This window comes from Oncorhynchus nerka, linkage group LG14 (assembly GCF_034236695.1).
Source record: "Oncorhynchus nerka isolate Pitt River linkage group LG14, Oner_Uvic_2.0, whole genome shotgun sequence".
Lineage (NCBI taxonomy): Eukaryota > Metazoa > Chordata > Actinopteri > Salmoniformes > Salmonidae > Oncorhynchus > Oncorhynchus nerka.
The window spans coordinates 39,964,310-39,976,561 of NC_088409.1; the positions used below are offsets into that span (position 1 = coordinate 39,964,310).

At 43.3% G+C, this 12,252-nt stretch overlaps 1 protein-coding gene across 4 annotated transcripts; it reads right to left on the reverse strand.

Annotated features, from left to right (window-relative positions):
- Positions 1 to 75: 75 nt before the first annotated feature.
- Positions 76 to 6,717, reverse strand: LOC115117630 (uncharacterized). Of its 4 annotated transcripts, none has more exons than XM_065000062.1 (14): positions 6,158 to 6,717; positions 5,922 to 5,991; positions 5,414 to 5,690; positions 4,736 to 4,887; positions 4,509 to 4,562; positions 4,134 to 4,416; positions 3,858 to 4,027; positions 3,692 to 3,715; positions 3,327 to 3,392; positions 2,873 to 3,155; positions 1,446 to 1,597; positions 1,223 to 1,327; positions 622 to 904; positions 76 to 465 (listed from the first exon to the last, which is right to left on the reverse strand). In XM_065000062.1, the coding sequence occupies exons 2-14, from the start codon at positions 5,989 to 5,991 to the stop codon at positions 324 to 326; spliced, it is 2,061 nt and encodes a 686-aa protein (XP_064856134.1). In that variant the 5' UTR covers positions 6,158 to 6,717; the 3' UTR covers positions 76 to 323. The 4 variants fall into 4 exon arrangements, with proteins under 4 accessions (XP_064856134.1, XP_064856131.1, XP_064856133.1 ...); XM_065000059.1 differs by having other exon boundaries at positions 5,922 to 5,995; XM_065000061.1 differs by having other exon boundaries at positions 3,879 to 4,027; positions 5,922 to 5,995; positions 6,158 to 6,710.
- Positions 6,718 to 12,252: the final 5,535 nt, after the last annotated feature.

A 12,252-nucleotide genomic window follows, 5' to 3' on the forward strand; every position in this document is an offset into this window, starting at 1 on the left:
GTGAAATCAATGCAAGTTTTTGCTGGTTGATCATTTGAGAGAATTTGATATTAAATTTATTAAATGGTTTCTGGATTCACAGTAACAAGCCTTTTATTAATAGAATACACACCTGAATACAAATGTGACGGTTTATAATTTGGCTATAATACGGCGTCCGCCTTCAACAAAAAACTATTTGAGATTCCACTGGGTATGACGAGAAAGTGAGTGACTTTCTCCACACTTCTCAAAATATTAAGTGATTCTGTAGTTAGATGGTAACTGTTGGCATTATTTGGAACTTTCCTGTAAAAGGAGTCATTTCAGATTGGTTAGGGACATCACTTTCCCCCATACACCTCTACCTCGCACAGTGCCAGGTACTTCTCTCTGCCTGGGAGAACGATAGTGACATAGTGGCCCTCCATGTTACATGGAATATCCATTGGCTGCCCTTCTCTCATCTCGGAGATCACAGCACACCTGAAACGCACACATACCAGTAAGTTAGAGCATACAGCCAGAGGTTTTTCCTGATCATGAAACCTGCAATCATTGATGTGAATTCGCCACAACATCTCCAAAACATGACTGCTGTGGATCATCTAAGCCAAAGCTTCATGAATCATATCTTCTCACAGTGGATTGGTCGTGCCGTTGTTCTCCAGGGAGTTTCCAATGCGGATCTCAGCCCCGTTGATCTTGTGGAGACAGCAGTCCCCTCTGTTGGTGATGGTGACAAAGGTGACTTGGTATGTGTCCAAAAGGTCCACTCTCCACCAGGGGTTGGTCTCTGCCTCCGTGTGGCTGCAGGAGCCAGCAGGGTACAGTGGGTTACGCTTCCTGTCGGTGGCATTGCTGGCAGCACCGTGGCTGTCATACTGGAAGGAATGGACCTCTATTCCACCGGAGACTAGATTCTCTGAGGGGGACACAACAAGAATTAGGGGGGGAAACAGTGCCTTCAGAATTTAGTCTTACCCCTTGATATATTCAACATTTTGATGTGTTATAGCCTGAATTCAAAATGGATAAAACAACATTTAAAACATGATAACCTACACACAATACCCAATAATGACAAAGTGAACAAAATGTTTTTATTTTATTTTAACGAATGTATTTAAAATTACATACAGAAACATTTCAATAACCTAAGTATTCAAACCCCTGAGTCAATACTTTGTAGAAGCACCTTTGGCTTTGGCATACTGTATGATTGGATGTAGGAGTAGCTGACCTTTCCGAATAGCAGGCCTTCCGAGGGATATCAGAAGATCCCACAACCAGGCCAGGTTTAGGTTTGGAGCTGTAACAGCTGTCTCAGGGGCAGTTGAAGGCAGGCCTGGAAAAAGGAGGACAGAGGGAGAAAGGGAGTGGAGTAAAATAATGAACATCGGTAAACGATAATAAAAAAGGCATCTGCTGGAGAAGGTGTACATTCTGAACGATGGAGCCCATACCTGCCTGAAAGGTGCTTGCTTGCACTTCCACCTCACACAAAGTCAAGTACTTCTCTTTTCCTGGAAGGAGAATGTTGACATAGCGCCCCGATATCCCACCGCACGGAAATGTCCTGCTTTGCCCAGCAGGGATGTATGGAATCCTGGCACACCTACAGGCATAGGAATCTTGAGCATTGTTATGTGTTACAAGATGATTACAGGACAAACAGTATTTGCTCAAAATAAGGGATCAGGGACGAGTTTCCTGAATGCTTAAAAGGGGCAATCTGCAGTTGCTACATCCATTTTGGGATGTATAAATTAATGATATGTACCCAATGATTCTTGAAGAACATATCTTAGAAATGCCTCATGAGTTTAGTTCAACTGTCATAGCCCATCAGAACCAAAAATATAATATTGTTTTATCCAATGTTCTTAAGCATAGTAAATTTAAACAAACTATATAGCCTCAAAACATGGTTCCAACTATAATTTTGATATCATAGCTGGTCAGTCATTGTATCCATAGCTACAGTTGAAGTCAGAAGTTTACATACACCTTAGTCAAATACATTTAAACTCAGTTTTTCATCATTCTTGACATTTAATCCTAGTAAAAATTCCCTGTCTTAGGTCAGTTAGGATCACCAATTTATTTGAGAATGTGAAATGTCAAAATAATACTAGAGAGAATGATTTATTTCAGCTTTTATTTCTTTCATCACATTCCCAGTGAGTCAGAAGTTTACATACACTCAATTAGTATTTGGTAGCATTGCCTTTAAATTGTTTAACTTGGGTCAAATGTTTCAGGTAGCCTTCCACAAGCTTCCCACAATAAGTTGGGTGAATTTTGGCTCATTCCTCCTGACAGAGCTGGTGTAACTGAGTCAGGTTTGTAGGCCTCCTTGCTCACACTGATTTCTTTTGATTTTCCCATGGTGTCAAGCAAAGAGGCACTGAGTTTGAAGATAGGCCTTGAAATAAATCTACAGGTACACCTCCAATTGACTCAAATTATGTCAATTAGCCTATCAGAAGCTTCTAAAGCCATGACACCATTTTCTGGAATTTTCCAAGCTGTTAAAAGGCACAGTCAATTTAGTGTATGTAAACTTCTGACCCACTGGGATTGTGATACAGTGAATTATAAGTGAAATAATCTGTCTGTAAACAATTACTTGTGTCATGCACAAAGTAGATGTCCTAAACGACTTGCCAAAACTATAGTTTGTTAACAAGAAATTTGTGGATTGGTTAAAAAAAAAAGTTTTAATGACTCCAACCTAAGTGTATGTAAACTGCCCCTTTAAGTCTGATTAAATCCTCATAGTTGATGAGTTATGGAGATGGCTGGGTTGTTTAAGGGAGAGTTGTGTTACCGGGATGACACATAGTGGGTTGTGTAGCCAGCCAGAAGTTGTGTTACGAAGATAACTCACAGTGGGTTGCTATTGCCGTTGTTGAACAGCGAGTCCCCAACGTGGATCTCTGCTCCACTGATCCTGTCTGAGCAGCAGTCCCCTCTGTTGGTAATGGTGACGTCGGTGACGTTGTGGGTCTTGCTCAGGTCCACCCGCCACCAGGGGTCGACCTCTGCTTTCGTGTGGCTGCAGGACCCCTCCAGGTACCGGTTGGTCCAGCTCAGGTCAATGGCATTGTTGGCATCTCCAAACATGTCCCACTGCGACGACTGACTGGCTATCCCGCCAGTGGCTGCATTCTCTTCACAGAACAAACCAGATTACAAACATTGGGTTTACAAATGGATCATTGTCAGTTCAAGATGCAGTACATAGCTGTACTAATCAGTGATCTCAATGAAAACATTTCTCAAACAGTGTTGCATTCTCTATAATACAACAAAAGTTTAAAAAAAAATGTATATTGTGTTACCATATCGAGTCTTATGGTCTGGGCATAGAATGTCTTGCCCTCTCTTCATATCTTGCACCCTCCTGTCTACAGGAAACATGACAGTACATAAAGGTTTGAGTCACAGGCTTTGAACCCACACTGTTAAGAGACAGTTAGCCATGGCTTCAAGTCATCTAATAGCTACCATGTAGGCAAGTGTTGTGAAATTGTTAGATTACTTGTTAGATATTACTGCATGGTCGGAACTAGAAGCACAAGCATTTCGCTACACTCACAATAACATCTGCTAACCATGTGTATGTGACCGATACATTTTGATTTGATTTGATTTGATGTCCAACAATAACACATCCGAGATATAGTAACTAAAACCCTGTACATACCAGAGGAAAGATGTTCATCCATATCTGTAAAAGGACCAAGAGATTTGTTGTAATTTAGAGGAATCGGTCAAGTTTGACCAAATGTCATGATTTTCTCACCCTAACAAGCTTATAAACGTAGATAAAGTGATCACATATTGCCCCTTCCGTTAATTGATGACAATACCATATAATGTCTGCTCCTCACCAGGACGGCTGCCCACATTCACCTCCACCTCACACAGTGACAGGTGTTTATTGCATCCAGGCAAGAAAACATTCACATAGCGACCCTCGATCCCACTGCACTGAAAGGTCATGACCTCCCACGCGGGATATGAGGAGATCACAGCGCACCTAAAGAAGGAAATCGAACAAAAACACATGGAATAAACAGGCTTTTGATCTCAAATCTTAAACACCAAATGCGCTCTGTGTTATATTTGTTAATGAGGCTCCTCACAATGGATTGCTGTTGCCATTATTCTGCAGCGAGTTTCCAATGTGGATTTCAGCACCATCGATCATCTCTGGATCAACGTCTTCAATGTTTGTGACTGTTATGGAGGTGACGTTGTAAGCTCGCTGCAAGTCCACCCTCCACCATGGGTTGACCTGGGACTTGGTGCGGCTGCAGGATTTGTCTTTGTACATGGAGAGGCGTCTTCCATCCACAGCATTGTTAGAGCCCCCCATGTAGGAGTACTGGGAGGATTGGCGAGTCGTTTTCTTTAAGGCAACATTGTCTTTAGGGAAATAGAAGGTTTACACTTACCAATGCAGTACAAAGATCCATTAATTTATGTAACATACTTATGTGGTATAGATCTGGGTTTACCTGTAACAGGAACAATTAAGTTGAGTTCTGAAGCTTGAGTTGGTCCCATTTCTTCTTATAAGACACAATGAAACATACATGAGAGTTATAACGTACAGGTCTTATCAACCATTTATAGCTAATAAAAAAGGAAAACTACCACACAAATGGATCACCATCAAAATATGTATCTCTGTATGTGTATGATCACTCTGTTAGGTTATTTTCTTCCAGGTTTTGATGCGTACCAATAGGAGCAGGATGAGCATTCACCTCCACCTCACACAGGGTCAGATATTGCATGTATCCTCTGAGGAACACATTGACGTATTGGCCCTGCATCCCGTGGCATTGAAATGTGGTGGAGCCCCCTGCGGGGATGGAGGATATCAACGCACACCTGGATGGAACAGTAAGACGTATTAGGAGGAGGCGGATTCCTCGTATCCTCTATCCTCGCCTCCTTTTAAAAACCCAGTTGTGGAATAAGTACAGAACAGTTATCCTTGAGTAAAAGTAAATATACTGCAGTAAAAAAGATAGAAGTAAAAGGGAAAGTCACCCAGTAAAATTATCTTTACAAGTGTGTGAATTGGACCATTTTGCTGTCCTGCCTGAGTACTTTTGGGTGCCAGGGAAAATGTATGGGAGTGAAAAGTAAACATAAAATAGGAATCTAGTGGAGTAAAATTTGTCAAAGGCATTTGTACTAAAGCTACTTTATGCAACTGTCAAACCCCATTGGATAAAAAAGTCATAGTGGAGGCACCTTGAACCTTCTCCTCAATACTATTGAGAAGCAGGTGAAGAGATAGGATGTGAGGAATAACAGAATTGTGACATAGCAGACACCTGGGCTATCAGCCTGGGCATACAACATTATGTTCCTCTAATGCTCAAATGTAGGATGAAGGGCAGTGCCATACCTGGGGTTACTGTTGCCATCGTTCTCCAGGGAATTTCCAATGCGGATCTCAGCCCCGTTGATCCTCTCTGCTAAAGTATCTCTGTTGGTGATGGTGACGGAGGTGACTTGGTAGGTCTCCAGCAGGTCCACCCTCCACCAGGGGCTGGTCTCTCCCGAAGTGTGGCTGCAGGAGTCATATTCGTAAGTTGGGTTCCAAATTCCATCAATGGCTCTTTTTGCAGTGCCTCCATAGGATGTGGAGGATTGGGCTGCTTTGCCCCTCAGAGCAACATTCACTGTGGGCCAGAAGGAGAATAGTGAGGATAGCTATTCAGAACAGAGATGAACCATAAATCATGTTACCATCTGATAATCCCCATACATGTTATAAAATCGTTTTTAAATACTGTATTTAATTAGATATCCACATTTGAAATAATGACACTATTTTCATGCGTTAACTTTACATATAGAACAATAGAAAATAGATTCACATGGGACCCAACAAGGTAAAAGCGTTGACCAACCTAATTCATCTTTAGAGCACCTTCCCATTCCCAGAATCCCCAGCAGGGAGAGTATAATTACGTCTTTCATCTTGCTGACAGAAACAAATAGGAGAGGTTCACAGATTAACATCAACAGATGCATTCTGTTCACCAGACAGTTCTTTGACATGTCACAGATCAGATAAAACATGTGACTGACACATTTTGCAGTAGGCTACTCAAAATGAAGTTATCATGTACATTTGGGAACTTACCGTTGGAAGTAATGCGTGTGCATGCTCTGCATTAGAGGGGAATCCTTTGGGTCCTCAGGGACTCAGGGCAGAAATGGATTGAACACAGGAAGGGTCCACTGACCTCTGAGTCACTATGTTTGCGATGTACAAAGAACTGTTTACTTTTCAAAAGTGGCGAACAAGACTGTGCCATGGAGCATTACATATACAGAGCCCTGACACAGGCATGACACATTTAGTCATCTTGTACATTTTGTGTGAACTGCACTTTTTGTATTCCTTGTACAGTATGCTTATGAGTATGTTCATAAGACATGATGAAGCTTCACAGACACACTAAGACGGCCTTGATTGTTGTAAAGGCTCAGTGGAACAACCTGGTGACATCAACCTGGCCACTGCCCTGTCATCATGTACAGTCCAAAACCACCTCTAAATCAGTCCTAAATGGTGATATAAAACGAATTGTATATTTTGCAAAAAAGATGTGCTAGGCAGGCCACTGAACACCACTGAATAAATATAGCAGCATTTTAGAATCACGGTATGCAGTGTCCTTCACCCACTGCATATCACAAGAGGAAGTAATGTTTCCAATACAACAGCACCATCATATGGTTCAAAAGAGGAACTTCATTTCATCTCAAATGTTGGTGGAGGTAAAACAAAAACAAAAATCAAGTATATGATTTAATAACTGTGTAGGTGTGTTTTTGCTTTTACAATCCTTGTGGTGACCAGAAATCACAAGGATAGTCAAACGAGGAAAAGCTGGCAAGTGGGGACATTTCTCGGGTCCCCACAAGGAAAAATGCATTTTTAGGCTTAGCTTTAGGGTTACAATTAGGGTTAGGGGTTAGGTTTAGGGGTAGGTTTAGGAGTTAGGGTCATGCTTAGGCTTAGGGGTTAGGGAAAATAGGATTTTGAATGGGAATAAATTATTCAGTCCAACAAGGATAGTAAAACAAACGTGTGTGTGTGTGTGTGTGTGTGTGTGTGTGTGTGTGTGTGTGTGTGTGTGTGTGTGTGTGTGTGTGTGTGTGTGTGTGTGTGTGTGTGTGTGTGTGTGTGTGTGTGTGTGTGTGTGTGTGTGTGTTTGTGCATGCACGCGTGTGTGTAGATGACCAAGATTGGTGCTCTGCTTGGCATGTTCACCGCCCCCACTGAAGAACTACTCAACTAAGCTGGACATTGAGGAGAACACAGACATCCTTCTGCTCAGTCCAGTGGACCAAATGTGTTCTAATATAAACATGTCTTGCTTTGAGTAAAATGAATATGTAGAAGATATCTCAGGCCTGTGTATGTGTTGTCTGATAATGTTTAACCTGTTTTGTCCACTACAGGGACTCTCAATGCAGCATCCATCACTACCTCCAACTGCGGAACTCCTCTGCGTACTGAAGCCAGTGTCAAAAGACAAGGGTTTAATTTGCACTGCCTCTAACCAGCTCTGCTGTAACACCAGTGGCTGCAACAATCAAACTATGAATGGTAAGATAACTGTGTCTATTGCCTAAGTAATGTTTGTGTTTCCAACAATGTATTTGATGTGTTCATTTCAGCTGTAATTGTTTGAAGGAATACAGTATATGATCGGATTGTGTCTTACATTTATAGGATCTTAATTTGAGACAGTTTGCTACAGCGGGAAAATCATCCTACAGCAACAGTATATGGTAATTATTATGTAGATTATAATTCATACAGTAAGTATATTTTTTTCTCAATAAAGTAGCTATCAGAAAAGTCAGAGCTACTGTACTGTAATATCTCATTGCCTCCATTCCACTATCATAACCAGGACAAACGAGAACTAAGGAGAACCAGACAACATGGCTCCTGAATGTGTTTCCATTGCATTACCACAACAGGATCAGAACAATAGTTATTTATAGCTACTGTACAGTAAATCTGTTCTCCTCCTACAGATCTCCTCTCCAGTTCGCTGGTGAATGAACTACAATATAACTACATCCCCTGTACCTGTAACTACATCCCCTGTACCAGTAACTACATCCCCTGTACCAGTAACTACATCCCCTGTACCAGTAACTACAGTACATCCCCTGCACCAGTAACTACATCCCCTGTACCTGTAACTACATCCCCTGTACCAGTAACTACAGTACATCCCCTGCACCAGTAACTACAGTACATCCCCTGTACCAGTAACTACATCCCCTGTACCAGTAACTACATCCCCTGCACCAGTAACTACATCCCCTGTACCTGTAACTACATCCCCTGTACCAGTAACTACAGTACATCCCCTGCACCAGTAACTACATCCCCTGTACCTGTAACTACATCCCCTGTACCAGTAACTACATCCCCTGCACCAGTAACTACATCCCCTGCACCAGTAACTACAGTACATCCCCTGCACCAGTAACTACATCCCCTGCACCAGTAACTACATCCCCTGCACCAGTAACTACAGTACATCCCCTGCACCAGTAACTACAGTACATCCCCTGCATCAGTAACTACAGTACATCCCCTGCACCAGTAACTACATCACATCCCCTGCACCAGTAACTACATCCCATCCCCTGTACCAGTAACTACATCCCCTGTACCAGTAACTACATCCCCTGTACCAGTAACTACATCCCCTGTACCAGTAACTACATCCCCTGTACCAGTAACTACATCCCCTGTAACTCAAATCAAATGTATTTATATAGCCCTTCGTACATCAGCTGATATCTCAAAGTGCTGTACAGAAACCCAGCCTAAAACCCCACACAGCAAGCAATGCAGGTGTAGAAGCACGGTGGCTAGGAAAAACTCCCTAGAAAGGCCAAAACCTAGGAAGAAACCTAGAGAGGAACCAGGCTATGTGGGGTGGCCAGTCCTCTTCTGGCTGTGCCGGGTGGAGATTATAACAGAACATGGCCAAGATATTAAAATGTTCATAAATGACCAGCATGGTCGAATAATAATAAGGCAGAACAGTTGAAACTGGAGCAGCAGCACGGCCAGGTGGACTGGGGACATCAAGGAGTCATCATGTCAGGTAGTCCTGGGGCATGGTCCTAGGGCTCAGGTCCTCCGAGAGAGAGAAAGAAAGAGAAGGAGAGAATTAGAAAACGCACACTTAGATTCACACAGGACACCGAATAGGACAGGAGAAGTACTCCAGATATAACAAACTGACCCTAGCCCCCCGACACAAACTACTGCAGCATAAATACTGGAGGCTGAGACAGGAGGGGTCAGAATGTACCAGTAACTACATTCCCTGTACCAGTAACTACATTCCCTGTACCAGTAACTACATCCCCTGTACCAGTAACTACAATCCCTGTAACTGTAACAGCCCTTGTAACTGTAACTACAACACCTACAGCCTCTGTGCCGTTATCTACAGCCTCTGTGCCGTTATCTACAGCCTCTGTGCCGTTATCTACAGCCTCTGTGCCGTTATCTACAGCCTCTGTGCCTTTATCTACAGCCTCTGTAACCAAAGCCCCTCTATCTGTAACCACAGGCCCCGTATCTGTAACCACAGGGCCCGTATCTGTAAACACAGGGCCCGTATCTGTAAACACATATCTGTAAACACAGGGCCCGTATCTGTAAACACAGGGCCCGTATCTGTAAACACAGGGCCCGTATCTGTAAACACATATCTGTAACCACAGGTCCCGTACCTGTAAACACAGGGCCCGTATCTGTAAACACAGGGCCCATATCTGTAAACACATATCTGTAACCACAGGTCCCGTACCTGTAAACACAGGGCCCGTATCTGTAAACACAGGGCCCGTATCTGTAACCACAGGTCCCGTACCTGTAACCACAGGGCCCGTACCTGTAAACACAGGGCCCGTATCTGTAAACACAGGGCCCGTATCTGTAAACACAGGGCCCGTATCTGTAAACACAGGGCCCGTATCTGTAACTGCAACTACATCCCCTGTAACTACAGCCTCTGTAACTTTAACCAATGTGCCTGTAACAGCTACAGCCTGGTCCATCAGACTGAGCCTAGTCCCTCTGCTGCTGGGCCTCACCGTAAGCAAACTCATCTGATAGAAAAAGAGATTAGCATATTGAGAATCCTCTGACAACATAACGCATTGATTACAACATAAGGAGATGTACAATGATTTGTATGTATTTCAAAATAAGTACTATTAAAGTCATGAGTTTTGTATTGTTTTCCAGTTGATGCCCGTTACATTTGAGGATTTCTTGATTGAATAATTTCTTATTTATGATGATTTATATTCTAAATGTGCTTGCTTTAAAACAAATTATATTATGATGATTATGATGATATATATTTCTACCAACATGGAAATATTGTAAAATAAATAATCACACCACAACATTTTCTAATAGGATTGTAGATGTTTTGACCATTGTTTGGATCCTTTAACAGATAAGGTTGTGTCAATTGGCATTATTCAATTCAAATCTTAACAGAGTGTAAGGGGGAACCATCATCATTCACAATGATACAGTCCAAACTAAATATAATTTTTCATTTGGCTTGGTGTATTCAGTTGTTACTACAATACCATCCCTATTCCACTGAGGAGAGGAAAACCTGCCGAGGAGGAGGATGTAGTTAGTCTTATTGTCTGATGAAGAGGAAGGGGTGGTCTGCCGTGAAGTGTTCCTCTCAGATCACACAGATCGTCACCATGCCAGTGATGGCGCAGCGTCTGTCCCCCTTCTTGTTCATCCAATGCAGGTTGGCTCTGCCTCTGTCAAATGCTTAAGTATGCCTCTCACCTGTGTGAACACTTCCTAGGTCACCTTTGTAACTACTGTATATATACACAGATTGTACAAAACATGACATAGACTGACCATGTGAATCCAGGTGAAAGCTATGATCCCTTATTGATGTCACTTGGTAAATCTACTTCAATCACTGGCAGGGTGACGTTCTGTGTGATCTGAGAGGAAATCACGGACTACAAAAAGAAAACCAGCCACGTCACGGACACCGAGGTCACGCTTCCATACAAACAAAACACCTTCTTTACCCGCTTTGAGGATAACACAGTGTCACCGTCGCGGACCGCTAACAAGGACTGCGCCCCCTCTCCTTCTCCGTGGCTGACGTGAGTAAAACATTTAAATGTGTTCGCCCAGACAGCATCCCGAGCCACGTCCTCAGAGCATGCACAGACCGGCTGGCTGGTGTTTTTACGGACATATTCAATCAATCCTTATCCCAGTCTGTTGTCCCCACATTCTTCAAGATGGCTACCGTTGTTCCTGTACCCAAGAAGGCAAAGATAACTGAACTAAAGGACTAAAGGACTACTGCCCCATAGCACTCACTTCTGTTATCATGAAGTACTTTGAGAGACTAGTAAAGGATCATATCACCTCCACCTTATCGGCCACCCTAGACCCACTTCAGTTTGCTTACCGCCCCAACAGGTCCACAGACAATGCAATCACCATCACACTGCACACTGCCCTATCCAATCTGGACAAAAAGGAATACCTATGTAATAATGCTGTTCATTGACTACAACTCAGCATTCAACACCATAGTACCCTCCAAGCTCATCATCAAACTGAAGGCTCTGGGTCTCGACCCTGCCCTGTGCAATTGGGTCCTGGACTTTGACGGGCCGCCCCCAGGTGGTGAAAGTAGGAAACAACATCTCCACTTCGCTGACCCTCAACACTGGGGCCCCACATGGGTGTGTGCTCAGCCCCCTCCTGTACTCCCTGTTCACCCATGACTGCGTGGCCATGCACGCCTCCAACTCAATCATCAAGTTTTCAGATGACACAACAGCAGTGTGCTTGTTTACCAACAACGACGACGAGATGGCCTACAGGGAGGAGGTGAAGGAGTGTGGTATCAGGAAAACAACCTCTCACTCAACGTCAACAAAACAAGGCAGATGATCATGGACTTCAGGAAACAGCAGAGGGAGCACCCCCTATCCACATCGAAGGCACAGCAGTGGAGAAGGTGGAAAGTTAAGTTCCTCGGCGTACACATCACAGACACAGCGCCTCTTCAACCTCAGGAGGCTGAATAAATTTGGCTTGTCACCCAAAACCCTGACAAACTTTTACAGACGCACAATCAAGAGAATCCTGTTGGGCTGTATTACAGCCTGGTACGG